Source organism: Prionailurus bengalensis, chromosome C2 (assembly GCF_016509475.1).
Source record: "Prionailurus bengalensis isolate Pbe53 chromosome C2, Fcat_Pben_1.1_paternal_pri, whole genome shotgun sequence".
Classification (NCBI taxonomy): Eukaryota; Metazoa; Chordata; class Mammalia; order Carnivora; family Felidae; genus Prionailurus; species Prionailurus bengalensis.
This window is the reverse complement of record NC_057350.1, coordinates 122,681,465-122,704,415: the sequence shown is the minus strand read 5'-3', so window position 1 is coordinate 122,704,415 and position 22,951 is coordinate 122,681,465. Positions and strand designations below refer to the sequence as shown.

At 45.3% G+C, this 22,951-nt stretch overlaps 1 protein-coding gene across 1 annotated transcript in view; it reads left to right on the top strand.

Annotated features, from left to right (window-relative positions):
• Positions 1-6,270: 6,270 nt before the first annotated feature.
• The window catches only part of GRK7 (G protein-coupled receptor kinase 7), a 29,490-nt gene continuing 12,809 nt past the window's right edge, over positions 6,271-22,951 (top strand). Inside the window, exons 1-2 of the mRNA XM_043595245.1 lie at positions 6,271-7,899; positions 9,218-9,655. Coding sequence (XP_043451180.1) covers positions 7,288-7,899; positions 9,218-9,655 — 1,050 coding nt within the window. The 5' untranslated portion in view covers positions 6,271-7,287. The remainder of the gene's footprint in view (positions 7,900-9,217; positions 9,656-22,951) is intronic.

Genomic DNA, 22,951 nt, shown 5'->3' with positions numbered 1-22,951 from the left:
AATTCTGAGTTAAGAGAAATATAAAGCTCTCAAATAGAATTATTTTATCTGCCCAAAGAATAAATGCTGCTGTGCCCCCCACTGAAGATACCACTAGGCTTTCTTTTTCTCCTTTACACATAGTATTAGTCTCATATAAATACCAACTTTTATAGCACTTTCCACCCCATTTTATGTTCCTTTCCAGTGTCACAAAGAAACCAGTATGGGGCGCCTGGGTGGCGCAGTCGGTTAAGCGTCCGACTTCAGCCAGGTCACGATCTCGCGGTCCGTGAGTTCGAGCCCCGCGTCGGGCTCTGGGCTGATGGCTCAGAGCCTGGAACCTGTTTCCGATTCTGTGTCTCCCTCTCTCTCTGCCCCTCGCCCGTTCATGCTCTGTCTCTCTCTGTCCCAAAAAATAAATAAACGTTGAAAAAAAAAATTAAAAAAAAAAAAAGAAACCAGTAAATAAAACTTTCGAAGTCAGTTTTCCGTACTTGCCCGGCTTGACCTATCAGCAGCACCTGCCACAATTGATCACTCTCTTCCTTAACACTATTTCCTCACTTGGTTTCTAGGGTACCATCCTCTGTTGGCTTTTCTTCTACCCCTCTGGCCTTCTCACCTCTCTGACCTCTCGGCTCTGATCTCAGACCTCTCTGCTTTCACCCCCAGGGTGTTATATCCAGTCCCACGGCCTTAATATGCCTTTCATATACTGGATGACTCCAGTGAATACCTCCAGCCCAAGCTTTCCTCCAGGCTGTAGACCCACAGATCCAGCAGCTACTCAAAATTCCCATTTAGACGTTTCATGGACAATTCAAATGTAACAGTACAAGACTAAGTTCTTGATCTTCCCCACTACCTGCTCCTCCAGAGGATTTTCAGCTAAGTCTGTGGGCTCTTCATCCTTCCACTTACTTAGGACCGAAACCTTGGAGTCAACCTTGTCCTTTTTCTTACTGCTACACCCCACATTTACTGCAGAAGCAAAGCCTCTTAACCGTTACCTCCACTGATGTCTCACCAGGGTCACTGCCTTAGCCTCCAAACTGATTTTTCTGTATTCCCCCTTTCCCCTTTAGTCTGCCATCTTGCTAAAGTGTCCATCTAATTGTAGCCGTCCTCAGCTGAAAACCCCCAGTGGCCTCCCAGCTGAGCTCAGCCATCTGCCCACCCCCCAGTTGAATGCAACCACAGGAATCAGACCAGCAGAGAGCTGCCCAACCAAAGCACAGAATTCATTATTTTAGGTTACAAAGTCTTGGGGTCATTTGTAATTAAATATATGGTATATTTTACTTATTAACAGTCTCACTTGCTAAAATGTAACCTCTCTAAAGACAGGGATTTTTGTCTATTTTCTTTACTACTGCACACAGTGCCCACTACAGTGCCACCTGGCATCTCCATGTGGCTGTCTCATTGGCACCCCAAGCCTGCATGTCCCAAACTGAACTCAAACCACTCCCCCTTCAAGGTTTTCTGTATCTGGGTGAATGGCATTGCCATCTGTCTAGTTCCCTCAAGCTGGAGCCCTGGAGTCACCCCTTCCTCTTCTTCACCCTGCATCTCACCATCTCCTGTCCGTTGTGCCTTCTGCATAGGTTGCGATTCTTTCTGCTTCCTTCCATCTCTGCTGCCATCATCATTATTCACTGGGCTGCCTATGGTGTCTCCCCCAACTCCCTGTTCCCAGTCTCTTCACCACACAGCAGGCAGGGGGATCTTTCTGAAAACACAAATGTAACTATGTTATATGGCTAAATACTCTGATGGCCTCCCATTGTTCTTAAGACCGAGACTACATCCTTAAAAGGATGGTTTGACTCCTGGCTGTTCCTGTGGCCTCATTTGCTGCCACGTATCTTCTCCCTTATTCAGGACCCTCCACTGGTCTTTGGCATTGAATGGGCTGCTCCCACTTCTGGAAATGCACTCCCCACTTTCCTTTGGGTAATGATGATATGCCAGTATACATTCATTAATTGTAACAAATGTAGCACTCAGGAGGGAAGGACGATGTTGATAGTGGGGGGAAGCTATGCATGGATGGGGGCAGGGAGCAAGTGGAAAATCTGTCCTTTCCTCTCAATTCTGCTCTGAATCAAAAACTGCTTTAAAAAAGTTAAATTGTTAAAAAAAAAAAAAGAACAAACAAAACAAGAGAGTGTTAGATGAAAGTGAAAGGAAACTGGCAAAGTGCTAATAATACCGATAATAAAGTTGGCTGATGAGTATGTGGAAGTTCATTTTACTATTCTCTGTACTTTTATGTATGTTTGAGATTTTCCGTAACAAAAAGGTCTCTAAATATGGTGTGATAAAATGATGATTTTTATCTCCTGTATGACTTTTATACTTAGTCCTCTAAAATTACCTGTGTATCACTTCTTTCTAATTTCACTAAGAAAACCTCAGTTGTCTCTAGAACTCTGTTGAAGAAAATCTAGCAAGACCACCCATTGATCTTACTGTTCAGAATTTCAACAGAAAAGACAAAATGGTTGAAAACTAATTGTTTTGTGAGAAAATTCTGTGACCACATTGAAACAGTAGTCTACAATTTATCTAGCTCCTTTCCCTCTCTTCTCTGTTTAGTATTCAACAAATTTTAACTGATAAGATATCCTTGACTTTTTCAAATTATTAAAATATAAAGCGTAGTCAGCTCTTGTTGGAAGGATAAAGACCCTTTTGCTTTTCCTTCCAGTAGAGGGCTTCTACTAAAAGAAAAAAGCAAAATCTTTATTATGGAAGGATTTAATTCAGAAGTTGAAGAATAACCTGGCTTCTTTGGGTATCCGAATGCTAATCTATTAGTCTGTCTCAGAACTTACATTTAATGTACAAAATATCTTGTTTATGAGACACATCATATCAAGTTACATTATTTCATAATTTTTTTAGATTATTTTATTCTTTTATTTTAAATTTATTTTTAATTTTTTTAAACGTTTATTTATTATTGAGAGAGAGAGAGACACACACAGAGCATGAGCAGGGGAGGGGCAGAGAGAGGGGGAGACACAGAATCCGAAGCAGGCTCCAGGCTGTGAGCACAGAGCCCGATGCGAGGCTTGAACTCACAAACTGTGAGATCATGACCTGAGCCAAAGTCAGTCACTCAACCAACTGAGCTACCCAGGCACCCCATATTCTTTTATTTTTTGGAGAGAGAACAGAGGAGGAGCAAAGGGAGAGAGAGAGAGAGAGAGAGAGAGAGAATCAGAATCCCAAGCAGGCTCCAACCTCAGTGTGGAGTCCAGATCCCATCATCCCATGATTCCACAATCATGACCTGAGCCAAAATCAAGAGTCAGATACCAACTGACTGAGGAGCCCAGGCGCCCCTATTCCATAATTCTTGATCCTCAAATACATATGCTATTGGGCCGTGCAGAGAACTGTGGATTGTAAGGGAGTGTCATGTTCTTACTAGAAACTTTGCTTTGCTATTTTCTTTATCCACAGATATATTTTCAATATTAAAAATCCTTAGGGAAGCAAACCAAGCATACCATATTACTAATTTAACCCAATGTTTTATATTCTTTGAGTTTCAAGTGTATTATATCACAGAATTTTAAAATTTAAGAATATCTATATCAGAAAATAATGCTTGAAACCACATGATGCCAAATGTAATGGAAGATGTGAGTAAAGAACATGCTTTTCCTTTTCTCTAGGTTACAAAATTAATCATAAAAGGTAGTAAAATATTTTCATTGTTTTCCCAATGATAAAAGTTTATTTTTCTTTCAAAATGAAAGATCTCTTTTTTTCATATGACAGAGTTTAGTTTCTGTTTTTATGAAAGAATGCAGTAAATCATTTAGTTACATTAGTTTATTATTATTTATTAGAACATTAGTCACTGAATGAATCTGGTCTCTCTGTCTTCTAGCTGCACCAGACTCCACAGCTTTCCAGGGTCACGTGAAACCCTGAATTGGCCGCTCTATGCTATGTGAGCATTGCACACAGAAACCCACCTTCTTCCACATTGCTTAGGTCTCTCCTACCTCCAATCTGAATATCAGAAAAGCATAATTGTATTCTTTTTATTATTACTATTTTTTAAGATTTTATTTTTAAGTAATCTCACACCCACCTTGAGACTTAGACTCACAACCCCGAGATCAAGAGTCACCCCCTCCCCCCCACACACACCAAAAGCATACTTTTTGATTAAGTTTTGATGATTCATAGTCATCACTTAAAAGCTAGTACTTTTGATCACTTCATTGTGCCAGGCACTGTTTGGCATTTAATTCTCATAAGAAGCTACTCAAGAATCAGCACTTTATTTCTGTTTTCAGATAATGAGACTGAAGCTCAGAGAAGTTAAGTAACTTGCTAAAGATTCACACAGCCAAGACTTCCTGGAGTGAGATTCAGCTCTCCCAAGCAGTCTCGGAGTTAGTGCTTGTAACCGCTGGGCCACATCTCCAATCCAAGTTTTCTGGTACTTTTCCCCCTTGGCATAGGGTGTCCTGAATGTGCGCAGCGCTTAGCTCGGCTTCTAAAGCTAAGGATACAATGCTGTTATTTAATTGGATCTCCAATTACCATTTCATCAAGTTGGGAAAAGCCCTGGACCCTAATTGTTAGTAATCACATAAAGTGTTGTCTTAAACAGACATCTTTTTTTTTTTTTTTCAGGTAAGTAAAACTTAAAAATAATGACACTCTGTTTTAAATTGCCAGTAGGCAACATGCAGTCATTTTATAGCTTCTAAACTCTGTGTTCAACTATTATCTACATTCTGTTCTCATCAATTAGATAATTTTCAGTTAATAAGGGAGGTGTTTTGTTTGTTTGTTTGTTTGTTTGTTTTACCCAGATGGCCTATGGGATTACTGATTAGAAAACAAACGAACATAAGAACAATTCCTCTTCATGACAAAACTAGGTAAAGAAGGGTTAACTCTCTGCTGTCCAATAGGGTAGCCACTGGCCACTTGTATCTGCTGAGCATTTGAAATGTAGGTGGTTTGAATTGATATGTGTGGTAAGTGTCACATACAAACATATTCTGAAAACTCAGGACATAAAAAAGTATGTAGGGGACCTGGGTGGCTTAGTCAGTTGAGGGTCCGATTTCCACTCAGGTCATGATCTCATGGTTCACAAGTTTGAGCCCTGCATCTGATCTGGCTCTCTGCTGTTAGCACGGGGCCCGCTTCAGATCCTCTGTCTCCCTCTCTCTCTGTGCCTCTTCTGCTAATGCTATCAATGTCTCTCTCTCTCTCTCTCTCTCTCTCTCACAGAAATAAACATTTAAAAATGGCAAAAGGAAACATTTGCAACAGCAATAAAAATATAATTTTAAAAAAGGATGTAAAATATCTCATTAGCAACTCATCAATTATATGTTGAAATGATAATATTTTGTATATAGTGGGCGAAATAAAATATATTATTAAAGTTAATTTCACTTGTTTCTTTTTCCTTTTATAACTGTGGCTATTAGGAAATCTCAAGTTCCATGTGTGCCTTCACATATTTCTATTAGACAGAGCTGGGCGTAGTGATTACTAGAGATAAAGGAAGGTATTAGTCCAAGTGGAATCAAGCCATTCATAACATATATGTTCATCACTGAAAAGCATTCTTTTTTCAGCGATAAGGTTAAATACCGATGTGATGACAATTCTACCATTTTCTCAAAGTTCTGCCCTGTTCCATTGCCATTGTATTCATATGAACCACAGGAAAAGGCATTTCCTCCTTAAGAGACATTCTCAGACCGGTTTTTCACTACTCAGAAATGTGGACCCAGGATGACATATCAAGAACAAAAAAAAGTACCAACATTTCTGAGCGTGGTCACTGGCGCAGATTGCCTGTCTCTACCATAGGGGTGATGGTTTACAGTGCAGCAGTGAAAGCCAAAGTGCACCCATGAGTTCATTACATAATTCTTGGTAGCATGAGGCCAAGCGTGTATCTGCTCTGGGGAACGGAGGGCAGGCTCCGACAGGCCGACCGAGGTGGTCATGATGATGTTTGGACAGAGTGTGTGCTAGAAGTTGTTTGTTTGGAAAAGATTGACCAGCTTCCCCCCTCCCCCCCACCCCCCTCCTGTCTCTCTCGCTCCGATCTCGCTCTCGCTCTCGCTCTCTTTCCCTTTTAAACACTCTGGCATAATACTGAATGACTTTGTTTTTAAGCTGCCTTAGCCTTGCTTTGTGAAGAAAAAGCCTGAGTACTCTTTCCCTGTAGGACACAAGTGTTATTTTTGGAGCAGAGGTTCTTAGCCTGATCTCTGTCTAAACCAATTTCTGTTCTTTGTGAGGTCGTGGTCTGGGGCGGCTCTGAGCGATCTCCGTGGAGGGAAGCTTCCTGGCTTCGCGAGGGAGTATTGGCAAAGATGTCGAGGGGCCACGCCTGAAACTGCGCTGCTCTGGGTCTCAACACAGAAGAGGCTCGTTCACGTTCGGATTCCACTCATTAGATTGTGCCCTTGGAACAGTTGCAACCACATGTGGTGAAGTGGTGTTCTTTTTCTGCTTATGTCACTTCATGGGATGTTTTGGGCCAAGATGACCCCCCGCCTTTTTTTTTAACCCAGTACTTTAAGTCTCAGACTCCTGGGAACTAGGAAAGCCGTAACTGGATGATCTCTGCGGACTGTTCGGGGTGCAACTGACTGTGGGAAAGCCACGGTCCACTCTGAGGGCCGCAACATGAGTCCCCGAGGGCCTCTGGGAACATGTCTCAGGACTCAAAGTTCAGAGCATCCCCTTCTGTAACCTGCTCTGTGTTGGGCTGCTAGACACGGAAGAAAACCTCCCCTACCCCTCACAGTTCCTCTACCTGACTGACCTGGCATTTCCTGGGAGTTTACCTAGCTTGAGCCTGGAAGGAAATGTGTAAAATTAGAAGGAGTTTAATAAAATAATGCTGTCGGCAACAAATAGTATACCACCTTATAATGACTCCTTTCCTTTGGAAAGTGATAACTGTGTATTCAGGAAGCAGGTATGTATGTCCCCACGATGAACAAGTGGCCTTCACAGGTGTTTCTGGCTGCTTTCTTCTTGGTGGATGGGAGCATGACCTGTGATGTGCCCTTCTCTGGCCGGCTATACATAGCCAGCAAAGCTTCTTACAAGAGAAACCTCTTTCTGTACCCTCCGCCAGTGCTACCCGTGGACTAGAAGACTCCCTGTAAATCCTCTGGAAGCTACTGAACCCTGCAAGGGAAACCATCCAGCTGGCCCCCAGACGTACTGAGTCCCCACCGCAGCTGTCCATCCTTCCTTTTCTTTTCCTGGGAGCACACCTTGTGCTCAGCCATGGTCGACATGGGGGGCCTGGACAACCTGATTGCCAACACAGCCTACCTGCAGGCCCGGAAGACCTTGGATGGAGACAGCAAGGAGCTGCAGAGGCGACGCCGGAGTCTGGTGCTGCCCGGGCCACAGTCCTGCACCCAGCTCCGCCAGTCCCTGCCCCAGGACTTCAACAACCTGTGCGAGCAGCAGCCCATTGGCCGCCGCCTCTTCCGGGACTTCCTAGCCACAGTGCCCCCATACCAAGAGGCCGTGGCCTTCCTTGAGGAGGTGCAGAGTTGGGAGCTGGCTGAGGAGGGTCCTGTCAAGGGCAGCATGCTGCAGGGGCTAGTGGCCACTTGTGTGGCTGCTTCTGCTCCAGGGCACCCACATCCCTTCCTCAGCCCAGCTCTGGCCACCAAGTGCCAAGCAGCCACCACCGAGGAAGATCAGATAGCCCTGGTGGCACAGGCCAAGGCTGAGGTCATGGCCTTCTTGCAGGACCAGCCCTTCCGGGATTTCCTGGCCAGCCCCTTCTATGACAAGTTTCTGCAGTGGAAGGTCTTTGAGATGCAACCGGTGTCGGACAAGTACTTCGATGAGTTCCGAGTTCTGGGGAAAGGTGGTTTTGGGGAGGTAAGTGTCTCAGAATGGCTGGGCTGGAAGGTGAAGTACACAGCATAAAAGGATTTGGTTTTGCGTTAACAACAACAACAAAAAAACCTCAAGAGGACCTACTTAGAACTGATTTCAGTGCCGCCTGTGGAGAATTCCTAGCTGGCTCCCACATCTTTTTTCTGGCCACCATGTGAAATAAAATGAGAGTGGGTTGGGAAAGACAAACAAAATGTGGAGTTGGCCAAGAATCTTTATGATGGGGTCTACGCCAGGAGCACACTGAAGTGCCCCCCAGACACGAGAATGATAGCAGCACACGACCACGGGAGCTCTCCATTTCCCTTAATTGTGGTAATGGACTTGATTTGAGAAAACTTCAGGTATCTGAGAAAACATTCATCTTGAAGTAAAGTTGAGAATCAATTTTATACCACTGCCATGATCAGCTCTTTATCTTTCTAACTAGAAAAACATTTTTTGACGTAAAATTCACGTAACATAAAATTAACCAGTAGCCATTTCAGTGGCATTGAATACATGCATCATAGTGTTGTGTAACCATCACCTCTGTGTAGTTCCAAGACATTTTCATCACCCTTGTACCCATTAACAGTTACTCCCCAGTCCCCTCCCCACAGTCCCTGGCGACCACTGGTCTGCTCTCTGTCTCCATGGATTTGCCTACCCTGAGGTTTCATCTAAATGGAATCACACAATATGTGACCTTTAGAATCTGGCTTCTTTCACCGAGTATAGTGTTTTGGAAGGTCACTAATGTTGCAGATATATTAGTACTTTCTTCTATTCTATTGTGTGGGTAGACTACATGTCACTTACCCACTCATCTGTTGTTGGGCACTTGGGTTTTTATGCCTTTTGGCTACTGTGAACAGTGCTGCTGTGAACGTTCATGTACATGTATTTTAATACCTGTTTTCATCTCTCTTGTGTATATGCCCAGGAGTGGAATGGCGGGGTCATGTGGCAATTCTATGTTTAACTTTTTGGGGAACCACCAAAATCTTCCACGTTTTATGTTCCCACCAGCAATGCACAAAGGTTCCAGTTTTTCCACATCCTTGCTAACACTTGCTATTTTCCCTTTCTTTTTCATTATGCCCCCCCCTAATGGGTGGAGGGTGCAGAGTACCTCACTGTGGTCCTAGCTCTTTCTTGAAGAACCCCTATTGCTTTTGGCTTCTCTTTTCTCCGAAGCCTGCCATCTTTTCACCTCACCCGATTTCTGCCCTTTCACCCCCTGTATCAACCTTGCTGTCTTCTCCCACTAGTGCTTCTTACTTCTACCTCATCCTCTCCCTTTCTTTCTCTCTCTAAGGTATGTGCTGTCCAGGTGAGAAACACTGGTAAGATGTATGCCTGTAAGAAACTGGACAAGAAGCGGCTGAAGAAGAAAAATGGTGAGAAAATGGCTCTTTCAGAAAAGGAAATCTTGGAAAAGGTCAGCAGTCCTTTCATCGTCTCTCTGGCCTATGCCTTTGAAACCAAGTCCCATCTCTGCCTGGTCATGAGCCTGATGAATGGGGGAGACCTCAAGTTCCACATCTACAGTGTGGGTACACGGGGCCTGGACATGAGCAGGGTGGTCTTCTACTCGGCCCAGATGACCTGTGGAGTGCTGCACCTCCACTCACTCGGTATTGTCTACCGGGACATGAAGCCGGAGAATGTGCTTCTGGATGACCTCGGCAACTGCAGGCTGTCTGACCTAGGGCTGGCCGTGCAGATCCAGGATGACAAGCCTGTCACACAGAGGGTGAGTGGCTCTCCCTTGGTCCCAAGGGTGGGGTACAGAGTCGGAGAGAAGGGGAGAGGGCTGATCTATTCCCAGGGCAAACGGAGTGTTGGACATAATTCTTCTAATTTCCTTCTCCCTAAAGCCCTTATGTTGTCATCTTGCCTTAAGTGGAGTGATGTAAGAGGATTAGCTTAACTGGTTATTTGGGGGTTACTTTGCTCTCCTTTCCTGGCAGGCACAGGGAGCTTTCTTTTTGAGTTGGAAATGGTCTGTGTTTTCATGGTGAGATGGAAAGAGCTGAATGCATAGTCGGCATGTAGTATGTTCCACCAATAACCACCTCCCTGGTGCTACATTCCTGAGTCCATAAAGCCTCGGTTTCCTCCTCTGGAAAATTTTAGGGGCTGGGTCCTAAAATTCCAGGAACCTAGGAGGTAAATTTTAATAGGATAAGAAAAAAGAAGAAACCCCTAACACTTAGCACATTAAAGTAAATATCTCCTTTCCCGTTGAGTGTGGATGGGGGAATGTTTTACTTTGGATACAGATGAAATTCTGAATGAAAATTTGTAGCAGAGAACAAAGGCAACTAGTTTATTTTGATCAGTTTGTTTCAAAGTGGCCTGCAGAGAATTCTTTGATTAAAAGGGTATTAATTCTTTGATTAATTAAGCAATTATGTTAAGTAAACAATACAAAATCTCTGGGATTGTGACAGGTCTTTACCTTTGAGTTTCTGTGCACAAAGGTGGGAGACAAGGGCCCAAGTCAGGTTCTTAAACATTCACTTGAAACTTTGTTTTTGTACAGTTTCCAGCTTACAAGGCAGCGAGGACAATCAGCCAAGGAAGTGAGAAAAATCATGGCAAGTTTGGGAAAGTGCAGGTGATTTTATGTGGCTGTAACATAAGGGATTTTGACAAGATGTGTAGGGCTCAGATCATACAAAGTCATTGGAATACTTTCTTTTGGGGGTTGAGGAGCCCTTAAAGGGTTTTAACAAGGGGAATGACGTGAGTAGATTCACATTTTTAGAAGACTAACTTGGATTGTAGATGGAAGGTAGAGGACCTAGTTAGGAGGGATTGAAGACAGTAGGATTGAAGACGTGGGAATAGATTGGCACCATTGGAAAGAGACCTGCTGGGACATTAGGACCAGCTGGGTATGGAGGCAAGGAAGAGGGAGGGTCTCTAGCTCCAATGACTGCATAGAGGAGTAAAACTGTTGGAAAGCTGGCAAGTTCAGCGGTGATTGTGTTGTATATGTGACAGGCAGGTCCAGATGTTCCCTGGGCATTTAGACCTATAGGTCTGGTACTGTGGAGAAAGGTCTGGGCTAGATATTGGGATTTGGAGTCATCGTGACTTGGGCAGCATCCAAGAGGAGAGGAGCAAGGATAGAAGCTGAGGAACATGAACGTGTAGGGGATGTGGAAGAGGAGCCTTGAAGAGGTTAAATAAGCAGGTTGAGGGCTAGGAGTGGCATAGTCATGGGAGCTGTATCAGTTAAGGTTGATCTCGGCAGCATACCATAGAAAACCCAAATAGCAGTGAATTAAACAAGACAGGGCTTTATTTTCCTTATGTAACAAGTAGTGTGGAGATTAGTGGTGCTGGCATTAATTCCACAGCTGCAGGATGATGAGATCGACATCTCTGAGATTTTGGTCCTTTCCATGCTCCATAACCGTCTGAATTTGGAAGAGAATCCTGAGCACCAGATAAGAAGACAGTCTAGCAGACATCTTGACTTTGGTCTTGTAAGATCATAATCAAAGAACCTTGCCATGCTGTGCCCAGACTTCTGACCTGAACTATGAACTAATAAAGGAAGGTAACTGGGGGAAAGATTTTTGTATGATAGCATCAAAATGAATAAAGAATATTAGCAAGGTGCTGGACATTGTTAGAAGGACAATGTTGTCCTTTCTAATAGGGCTCAGAATGTGTACCATCTATCATAATAGAACGTGAGGCTGTAACAGAATTTGAAACTCTGGACTTGATTCTTCCAAGTGGGTAACTCTTCCCTAGGTAGGAGCTAGGCATCCTTGGAAGGGCGCAGTCCCTTTAAGGCTATTGGGGGACGCTAGGTAAAGCACTTTGGACATTGCTGTATAGGCAATAGGGAGCCATTGAAGGTTTTTCAACAAGAAAGTGGCATGACCAGAGTGACCCTTTAGGAAGATGCTTTGGACACTATGTAAGATGAATTAAAGGAAGAAGAGACTGGGTTTGGGTCCCCACAAGCAGCAACTAGAAGGATCTACACAGGAGGTAATGAAGGTTGAGGAAAGGCTTTGGGCTCTGAGTAGTCATATGCCCAGAGTTCAGCAGCCCCTGGCCTCTCACCTGGGCTCCATCACGACCCATATCTGGACTGACTTCTCTTAAAATGTGGTTGTCATCAGTGGACGGGATGAGGTGAGCACAGAACCACTCCTAAAATGTGGTAACAGAGGGAGACACCCCAGGGAAGAAACACACAGGTGTCTCCACTCAGGTGTGAGAAAGGCCAAGGCAGACACACCGGGAGAGGCAGGGATGTTTAAGAGTGCTGGCTTGGGAGGCATAAAACCTGGATCCCTGTCCCAGCTGTGTCACTGAGTTACTGTCTGCCATTTTAGGCAGGCCTAAGGGCCTCCTTCGTCTCCCAAGTTTTATGAGTCTGTGAGATAAGTCTTTGAATTATTTGGAGGAAAAGACTTGGAAATTCAAAACATTAACGTATGGAATAGTTACTATGATTCATGGGACTATCAGTCAGGGTTCTTATGGAACAAAGTGAAGTTACTTAAGAAGTGAAATTAATAGTTTTCATAACTAAGAAGCTCAGAAGACTGGCCTGATCCAGGTGCCTGAGCAGTGTCCCTGGGGATCTCTCCCTCTGTTTCCCCACACTGCTGTCCTTCACGTTAGCCTCACTCTCACTCGGGTGATCCCCCCATAGAGGCCATCTTCATACATACCCTACCAACTGAGCAACCCCATGGACAGAAAACACTTCTTTAAGAAAAATTCCTTCACATTTCCCAGTGAAGACTCTCAATGGACAACTTAGGTCACATGTCCAAGCACAACCAATTCTACTGGCCAGGATGCAATCACTGCTATTCCCAGGAGCCGGGGAGAAGGTCTGTCATATCTAAACATGAGAATGTGTTCTCCAAAGGAAAATCAGGATGGAAAAGAATGAGAAATGGATGTCAGCTAGGCAAAAAGCAGTAGATGCCCCTAATAACTGCTGTTACCTCCGTGGTTTGAAAAGTTTGAAAGACTTCTGACCCCTTAATCAAGGGATGATGGGACCCTCACAGAAGATTCTGTGAGGTAGGAATATTAATAGCTCCATTTTACAGATGGAGAAATTGAGATTCAGAGAGGTTAAGTTACCCACTCAAAGTCACATTGCTGATATGTGACATGAATCTGGGTACATCAGATTCGAGGGCACTTACAGATTTTGGTTTTGGTTTTGGTTTTGATTTTGAGACAGCATGCACATGCATGTTGTGTACACACGTGAGTTGGGGAGAGGGGCCGAGGAAGAGGGAGAGAGAGAATCTTAAGCAGGCTCCATTCTCAGCACAGAGCCTGACTCAGGCTCGGTTTCACAACAGTGAGATCAAAATCTGAGCCAAAATCAAGAATTGAATGCTTAACCGACTGAGCCACTCAGGCGCCCATGGGCACTTACAGTTTTGTTTCTACTCCGTTAAATTCACACAGAGGGCAGGACATAGAGCCTATGGTTTTTAATACTATGAAAGGCTTTCTCTCAGTAAACCTCAGAATAAGTACATGTGATGACATTAGCATATCTTCCTCAGCCTGGTCTGATGTGGATACCAACCACAAATCTACTTGAACTCCCAGAGTGAAGACTTCAAAAAGGAACACCCCCACCTACACAGGGAATGATGTGACTAATGTCTCAGAGCCAGCCTCCCACACATAGGCACAATATAACTAAACATGGTCCCAGCCACTGTCTGTGTGCATTTTTAATAAATGTGATAAGCACTCCTGCCTGTTCTCAGCTGACATCTACATGCATACAATAAAACTAATTCATATCACTTTTTTAGAGACTTCAGGAAGATATAATAGGAAAATTGGGCAGTGGGACTCATGCAGAGAGACTTTCAGTTTCTGAATTCTACGTGGAGAACAGTGGCCTTCAGATTTTATGGAACATGAGTCTTTAAGACTTGCTGTTTTGTCAGGAATGGGAATGAAATTAGAACAGTGACCAAAACCTTTTGACACATTTGGTTACCTTGTCCTGCTCTGACATTTCTGACCAACTCCTCATATTCAGGGGGATCATGGGTGACAGAGGTTGGGCATTATATTTATTTTGAAGTCTCTTTTGTCCCAAATACAATGCTAGAGACACACTGAATAAGTGATTTAAAAAAAATTTTATGCTTATTTACTTTTGAGAGAGAGAAAGAGAGAGAGAGAGAGCACGAGCAGGGGAGGAACAGTAACACAGAATCCAAAGCAGGCTTCAGGCTCTGAGCTGTCAGCTCAGAGCCCGACGCAGGGCTCAAACCCATGAGCTGCGAGATCATGGCCTGAGCCAAAGTCAAATGCTTAACTGACTGAGCCACCCAGGTGCCCCTGAATAAGGGAGTTTTAAAAGATCTCAGAATGTGTTTCATCAAAATTAACACCCACAGGGGTGTCTGGGTGGCTCAGTCGGTGGAGCGTCTGACTTCAGCTCAGGTCATGATCTCACGGTTTGAGAGTTCGAAGCCCACATCCAGCTCACTGCTGTCAGCACAGAGCCTGCTTTGGATCCTCTGTTCCCCTCTCTCTGCCCCTCACCTGCTTGCGCTCTCTCACAAATAAATAAACGTTAAAAAAAATTAACACCTACATACCTCACAATCATTATGACCCTGCTCCAAAATTTTTTCTCTTTGAGAATTTACTTCTGAGAAACAGTGTAAGAGCCTTACAGGAGAGGAATTCTGGTGATTTCTTGGTCACACATTGGTCTCCACCAAAATTACAACCACTATCATTAACTAAATTAATTCCTAGTAATTTTTGATCACTACCAGAACTTCAAATCCATTTTCAAAGTATTTACCACTGTTGAAAGGCATTCAGAAATATTTGTTATAGTCTTAGAATTATTTTTAACATCCCTTCATTCAAAAGGCAGTCATTCATTCACTCACTCCTTCATTCAACATATATGTACCAGCATTTCCCACACACCAGGACTGTGCTAAACCTAAGAGATAGAATGATGAGCAAAAAATGGACATGATTTCCTGCCCTCATGGAACTTAGTCTAGTGGGGAAGATAGAACTTAATAATTACTCACAGGAATGTAAAATTTCAATTATGACAAATGCTGTGAAGATGTGGTACATGGGCATCTCCAAGGAGGATTTGACTTAACACATGAGAGGCAGAGAGTTAACCATAAGGGAAATACAACGTAACCTGGTATCAGAGGGACAGATAGGTATTCACACAGCAAAGTCCTAGGAGAGTGTCTTGGGCTGGGTTTCCTGGAAACAGACTCAGACCCATTTCCATGTGGAAGACTTATTAAGGTGCATTCTCAGGAGATGTATGCATGAAGAAGGCAGGACTTGGCAGAGGGAGAAGCTGACCCACAATGAAGTGGAAGGAACTAAGACCTCAGTCAATCCTTCAACAACGCTTGAGTTGGGATGGCCCTTCAGAGGCCGTACCTTTTAGGGATCCCTTAAAGGGCCAGTCAGTGACCTTGGCCTGCTGCTACAGGGGGCAGCTTGGGGCTAGGCAGTTGCCTGGGGTGGAGGGCAGTTCCCAGGGTGAGGTGCAGCTGTGAGCCATCAGCAGTCAATGCTCCCAGCCAGGGTTGGCCATATAAGTTCCAAGCTTCTTGCAAATTGCTAATGGAGGACCCTCGTTCAAATATCAGCAAAAAGCTTTCTCCAGTCTTCCATGATCAATCTTTCAACAAGTTGTGGTGGTTTTTTATTTGCTATTCAGTGTCACATTCCCTCAGGCTTGGAGAGATAGGAGTGAGGGAAGACCCTCCTAGACCTCAGGGCCCCACCCACTAGCTGGGCCTGAGGAAGCATGTGCCTGACCCCAACCCTGAACCCAATGCTGCACCTGAGTCCAGGCCTCCACAGGGGCAGGGACTCACAACAGTTGCTGAGCAGAGACAGTGGAGGAGACAACCAGGAGCCCACGACTGGGAGGCAGAAATGTGGCAGGAGACAGGACTGTGTGTGAGCCAGGCTGCACGCCGCAGACACATGCTTCATTGTCTCATTGGACTTAATTTACAAGATAAAGATTCAATAATGGGTCAAGACAGTCTCTGTACAACTTTTAACCCTAGCACTGGGCTGCTGCTGGGCACAGGACGGCATTAAAGGCTGGCCTTGATCCCAGGAGGAGTGGAAGCCACACCTGAAGAGGGGATCTGGCCAAAGTACCATGGTCTCCACTCCAGGTCGGATCGCCAGTGCAAGGGACCTGTTGCTTTTTGGGAAATAAAAGGAAGCCAAGAAAGGAAAAGGACAAAGCAAGAGGAAATGTGGTTCAAATGAAGCCGGAGAGGTGTCAAGGGCCACACCAAACCTGGCATTACAGGCCATGTTAAGGACTCCAGTTTTTTGCTTAAGAGTATCAGAAAGGAGGTACCTGGGTGGTTCGGTCAGTTGAGTGGTTGTGTATCTCTTGATCTCAGCTCAGGGCTTGATCTCAGCTCAGGGCTTGATCTCAGAGTCCTGAGTTCAAGCCCCACGTTGGGCTCCATGCTGGGTGTGAAGCCTACTTAAAAAAAAAAAAAGTATCAGTAAGTCTATGAAAGGATTTAATCAAGGGAACAAAATACTTAGATTTCTGTTTTGAAAAAATTAGTCTGGGGGCACCTGGGTGGTAAGCGTCTGACTTTGGCTCAGGTCATGATCTCATAGTTTGTGAGTTCGAGCCCCAGGTGGGGCTCTGTGCTGACAGCGTGCTGCCTACTTTGGATTCTTGCTCTCTCGTCTATGTGCCCCTCCCCCACTCAACTCTCTTTCTCAAAAGTAAACATTTAAGAAAGAAAGAAAGAAAGGGAAAGAAAAGAAAAGAAAAGAAAATTAGTCTGAAGTAAGAACCGACCAGAGGGGATTCAGGTGGATTATGGTCATTTGTAATCCAGATGAGAGAAGGTAGCAGCTCAGATCACAGAGCAGCTCTGGTGGAGCCAGAGCACAATGGATGAATTGGGAAGAGATTTCAGAATGAATAGGCCTCAGTGATTTGGAAAGGGTGTAAGGGAAAGAGGGGTGTCAGGGGTGATTTATAAGTAAGGTTGTATCACAGGTACAGACTTGGACCCTGAGTATAGCGAACCAGGCACACAAATGCTTGCCTTCCTAAAGCCCCAGGACAGGGAGGAGACTGACAAGTAAAAGGGCAGTGAGAAAACATGTGAACAAAGTTGTCCAAGTCGGGTGCCTGACATTGGATTGTGGTGTCGGGAAGGGCTTCCGGGAGGTGATGACAACTGAGTTGAGACTTAAAGGCAAGCAAGCTAGGCAGGTGAGGAGGAAGGGTAAAGGCTGGGCAAAGGAGTCCTCAACTGAGGGCAATTCTGGCCCCCAGGGGACTTTTGGCAACCCCTACAGGCATTTTGGTTGTTGTGATGGGGGAAGTGCTACTGGCATCTGGTGGGTAGAGGCCAAGGATGCTGCTAAACATCCTATAGTGCACAGCGCAGCCCTCACCACAAAGAATGATCTGGCCCACAATGTCTGTGCTGTCACAGTTGAAAAATCCTGCCGAGCTAAAGGCCTGAACAAGAGGCCCCGGGGCTCAGGCACAGAACGACTCTGCAGCTGCCCAGAGTGTGGAGTCACTGGGTGGGAAGGGTGCAGAGAGTACAACTGGAGAGTATAGCAGATGTCAGGCCCTCGGGGGCTGGAGGAGTCAGGCAAGGGCATTTGAACTCAGGGCCTAGGGTGCTGGGGAGCCATTGAAAGCTTTCAGGCAGGAAAATGACAAAGCAGGCTTGGAAGGACACTCAGGAAGAGAGAGTTGGGATGGCAGTAAATAGGAGGACCTGGGAACTGGATGACGCTGGAGACACATTGTCCAGTGAGTTGTGGAAGTGAGGAAGGAGAGCCAGGAGGTCTGCAGGGGCGGCAGGAGGGGACTGTCATGCGGGGAACCAAAAAGTTGCATCATGGAAGTTGATGTGGACACGTGTTGGCAGCCCAGAGGATCCATTCAGATCAGGTGCAGCTGATGAAATATGATCCTCAGCGTCAACCAGATGGAAGGGGTATGTGTGTCAGTCCTGGTTCTGACACTTACCGTGGCTGCGGTGCACAGACTGACCCCTCACGTGGGGCACTCGGCCATAGGGATGCTGAGGACTGAGGGCCAACCCAAGCTGTGCAGGGTGCCTTCTTCTAATTGGCACAGACATGCCACTTAGGCTGGCTTAGCCCTGCACTTGATCCCAGGCTGTCTGCCTCTTAAGCTTAATGATAAGATTAAGAAACAAGGTAGATAAAAGCCTAGCAAAGGGTAAACCTTTAGTAGGTACTCAAGAAATGATTGTTCTGATTATCCTACCAGAAGCCAAATACCAGACCCCTCAGTCACAATTCCTTCTGTTGCATTGTTTCTGCCTCACCTGTTGGCACTGGGCTTCTCAGGTGACCTCTGCACCTGTGCTTTGTTCTCTGAGAGGCACAGAGAGCCAGCAGGACTATGGGGCCGCAGCAGGTGCAGTGGGGCGGGGGCACGAAGCTCCCCTGTAGACTGAGCCCATCAGGCACGTAGTTGCCTTGCTTCCTCACAGTCACATGGTACTCACTTGTGGTTTCATTCTGAGCATCTTAGAGACACCATGGAAAATGGGCCTCAGCCCTCTGCCGGAGAGATCCACTAGGGAACGTGGAGCCACCGAAGAACACACTCCAGTGGAAGAATCGCGACTATCGATCTCTGCCCGTGTGCCAGGCCCTGAATTTCAATCTGATGTAGTCTCAGAGGTTTTGGAGTCTTTCTTCTTGGGTAGCTGTCCTGCCTGAGACAACCGGAACCCAGGCTTGGTGACTGTGGTCTCTAACACCTGTTAAGGCTCTGCTCTGTGCCAGGCTTTTGGGAGGTATTCAGTAGGTCTTAACGCTTTAATCCTCATCACAGTCCTATGAAGTAAGAGCTGTGAGGCAGGGGGTGACCAGTAAGTGAGAGAGCTGGAATCCGAACCACAGCAGAATGACACCAGGCTGTACAGCTGTGGAAAGCATTATTGCAGAAACCTCGCTTTTGGATCGCCTGCAGGGGCTCTCTGAAATAGGTGTCCTCCCTCGGCTGTCACAAAAAGCAGGAAGCCACCTCTGGTGAGGCTCCTGCTGCCCACCTAGGAAGTGGCCAGCAGAAAGCAGACCAGGTGCAAGAGCAGGCACTCTGGAGGCTGCAGCCTGGGGCTGAGCACGCAGGCAGAGCCTCGGAGCTGAATCCCCTGGGGTCTCAGGCCGCATTCCTCTGAGGTCTGCAAAGGCCACCGCTTAAAGGCGCAGAGGAGCAGCTGGGAACGAGAACAAAGCGGCCGGGCCCCCCTCGGAGGAAGGAAGGAGAGAGCCCCAGGAAACAGCTGATAGCGCTAAGCTCAGCTTGTTTTTTTCCTCTGCTCAACAGTTCTCCTGCCACGGCAAACAAAAGATGTACATTCTGATTCCCTCTTCTGTTTGGATTGTGCTGTCGAGTGGATCTGGTTTGTGATGAGCTGGGGTTGGGGGGGTTGGAAGAAGCATCCCGGGCAGTTTCTTTCTCTGCTGGTCAGTTTGCTGGGCCACCACCGACAAACCCAGAGAGCTTCCTTTTCTGCATATTTCTCCCCACCCGGTCATCAACTCCAGTCTGGTCTGGTCACACCAGGGGCACGACGCTGGCATTTCTTCTGAGGATGGAATTTAAGCTTGCCAACTTTTCAGATTCAGTGGGAGCTGGAGGTTTACTGGTGACTTTGACCTTGAAGGACCTGCACGTACACAGGCATACTTGCACACACACCCTTTTTTTATGGATACACAGAACTATTAAGTTGTGAACTGTGCCCTCTCAGTCCCATTGAAAGTCCCCTCCCTGTTCTCAGCTCTGCCAGGGTCACAGTCCACTGCTGTCCAGAGCCACATTGGGACTGCCCAGCCTGGCCCTGCCACTCAGCTCCCATGGGCCCAAGGGTAAGAGTGAGGACAGCTACAGGGCCAGTGGAAGCCAGCATCCAACAGCAAGAGTAATGTAAGGGGCATCTGCACAGGTCCTGACAGGCTGACTCTGATCCTGATCTGAGACTAGCGTGTGCACCTCCCTCCAACTTTCAACACCTGTAGGTGTCAGGAGGTCCTGATGGGCCTAAGCAGTACACATGTGTTGACTGTAGTAGATGCACTTCTTGCTGCCCCCTGGGGGGGGGGAGGGTGGAGTATAAAGGAGGCATCATTACTGGCTTCCTAAACCCTGTGCGGTGTGATGCTTGATGCCCTGCCATGCTGGGGATACCTTGTTTTGCCTGACCAGGTCTTGACTATGTAGGTCCATCAAAAGGCATTGTAAAACCAAAAGAAAAAAAAAGGGGGGGGGGAGGAAACAAAACAAAAAACATACACAAAACCTCCACTAAGTGTTTTGTTGCTGCTGACACTTGGGTGATCCCTATAGCCCTGGCAATGGCAGTTCTGGTCACATGGACTGAAAGCGACTGTTTTGATGACAGAGACTGATGTGCGGGGGCCCTTTGTAACTGCAGGAGTTAAACTAAGCTGTGAGAGGTCAGCATGGTTGGACCCTGCCCCATGCTGCTTGGCTAATTCTCTCCTCCCACCCCACTCTGAGGAGGCAGTTCACATGCAGAAGACAAATGGCATAAAGGGCAGGCAATTAATTTTTTCAGCTGGAGGCTGCGATGGAATTTGGGTGCTCAGAGTCTGGCGTGTGCCTCTAATTCCATTCTTCTCTGTGAAATACCTCCACTCCTCAAGGAGGTGGTGCCCTTCAAAATTCCATCACTGACATTTTCTGTCTTTAGGGCCAAGAGGTAAAGATAGTCCTGAAAACTATTTGGAATGCATCTCAAGCTGCCCTGCATGCTGTCCTGTGCTCCTTCCATTATACCAAGAGGCTGTAGTGCTGTGAGGATGGTGGGCCGACTCTTCACTTACTTCCCTGGGGAGGGAGCAAGATGGTCCTGGAGGATGGCTCAGGGTCTGGTCCCCACCTCCTAGCAGAGGTTGCTTGTGTGGAGCAGCCCAGCCAAGCCTGATGAGCAGAGATACAGGCAAAGGATGAAGAGCTTGTTGGGGAAAGGGGAAGGGAAGCAGCTTAAGCAAGAATGGACCAAGATGAGGGCTTGGTCCTTGATAGATAGAGAGAGGGAATGAGAGGACTCTAAGGGGAGCAGAGAAATCTGAAGGGAACTTGGAAGAGTTTGAAAAAGCCAGCTCACCTACTTCCATAGAGGCAGTGCAATGTCGTGGTTCAGAGTGCAGACCTGTGTGTGAATCCTGGGTGGATGACCCCAGGTCAGATTTAAACCCTCTGTGGTTCTGTTTTCTAATCTGTAAAATGGGAGATAAAATAGTTTCTGTCTCATAGGTTTATCATAGAGGTGAAACGAGAAATTCACGTAAAGCACTTGAGAAAATATTTAGCATGTAATAAGCACGTAGTAAGTATTGTACATTATTTCCAATTTTCTCCCCAGCCTGTGTCTTACATCCTTTGTTTTAGGACAAGGCATGTTCTCTCCTTTCACCCTATACTTTCTACTGAGTAACCGATGTTTATCTGGTGTCCTGATTAGCTATTTTAATCCTTTCAGTCACTCACCTCTGAAATCTGCTAATTGGAAGGGGGCCACACACACAGCAAGCTCACAATCAGTATTGCTAAGTAGAATTTACCAATCACCACCATCTAAACTGCACTTGGATGTCGTTTGTAATCTTTCATCATGCCTCTCCAACCCCAGCAGAAGAGACTGAACCAGAGAGAAGCTGGACCCAGGAACATATAGCTCAGCTGAGAGTTGTAGAGAGTGAAATACTTTGTACAGGGAGACCCTCCATCCCCTCCACACCTTAGCTCTCAGAATGAGAGCAAGCAGGCTGACCCCTTTCAGATGGGGTATTGGAGCATCTCTGTCTGGGGAAACTGAGCATGCTAACACAAAAGGTCTGTGGATACTCACAGGTGGGTCCCCATTGAAATGGCTTGGCAGGATCACCCTATGGTGAAGCCCATCATTTGACAAGCTGCTTGTCAGCTTTAAACATGAATAGTCAAAGATCATTTATTATTTGAAAGAACCTTCCAAAATGAAAGACTATGCAAAAACCAACAGAAGAAAGAAGCTTATAGAGAGCAGAAACAATGCAATGAATAGAACATTTTTTTATTTATAATTAATATCATATGAGATTTAAGAGGAAATACTGCATCCATGAAACAAGAACAAATGCTAGAAAACAAGAAACATTCAGAGAAGAAAAGGACATTTGGAAATAAAAAAAAAATCATGAATAAGTTTGCAGAACAACATGGATAAATCTCAAAACATTACGTCAAAAAAGAAAAATCAGACACGAAAGAATACCTACCATACAATTCCATTTACATGAAATCCAAGAACAGACAAAACTAATCTATGGTGACAGAAATCAGAAGGTGGTTGCCTGCAAAGTAGGGAGGAGAATGGACTAGAAAGAGACACAAGAGAACTTTCTGGGTGGATAAAAGTATTCTATATCTTGTTTGGGTGGTGCTTATATGGGTATATTCAATTATCAAAATTTATTTAACTGAACATCTACTATCTGTGCACATTTTTCTATGTTAATTGTATGTTAATAAAAAACATTTGCAGAAATGAAATTTCAGTAGAAGGATTAAGCCTCTAGATCTAGCTATTAATTTATAGGAAACACTAAGGATAGAGGAACATGTTAAATGATACCACAGGGATGCTATCAGCAAAATCTCACCTGGGATACTCTATAGTTTAGCCACTTTTTCTAACAAAAACTTTCAGAGGACTGGGAGGCAGAGAGATGAGGTATTTATATATTCACAAAAATTTATGAGACATACCAAGCAATTACACTGTATTAACCTTATTTGTATAACAAACTATTTATAGGACAGGTTTACAGGACAAGTGGAGAAGTGTAAGCATGTCCAGATTTTGATAATGATAAAGAATTGTTGCTATTTTTAAAATGAGATAATGGTATTGTAGTGCTTTGGCATTGTTTGTTTTTTAAGTGGCCTTATCTTTTAGAGATTCATAGTGAA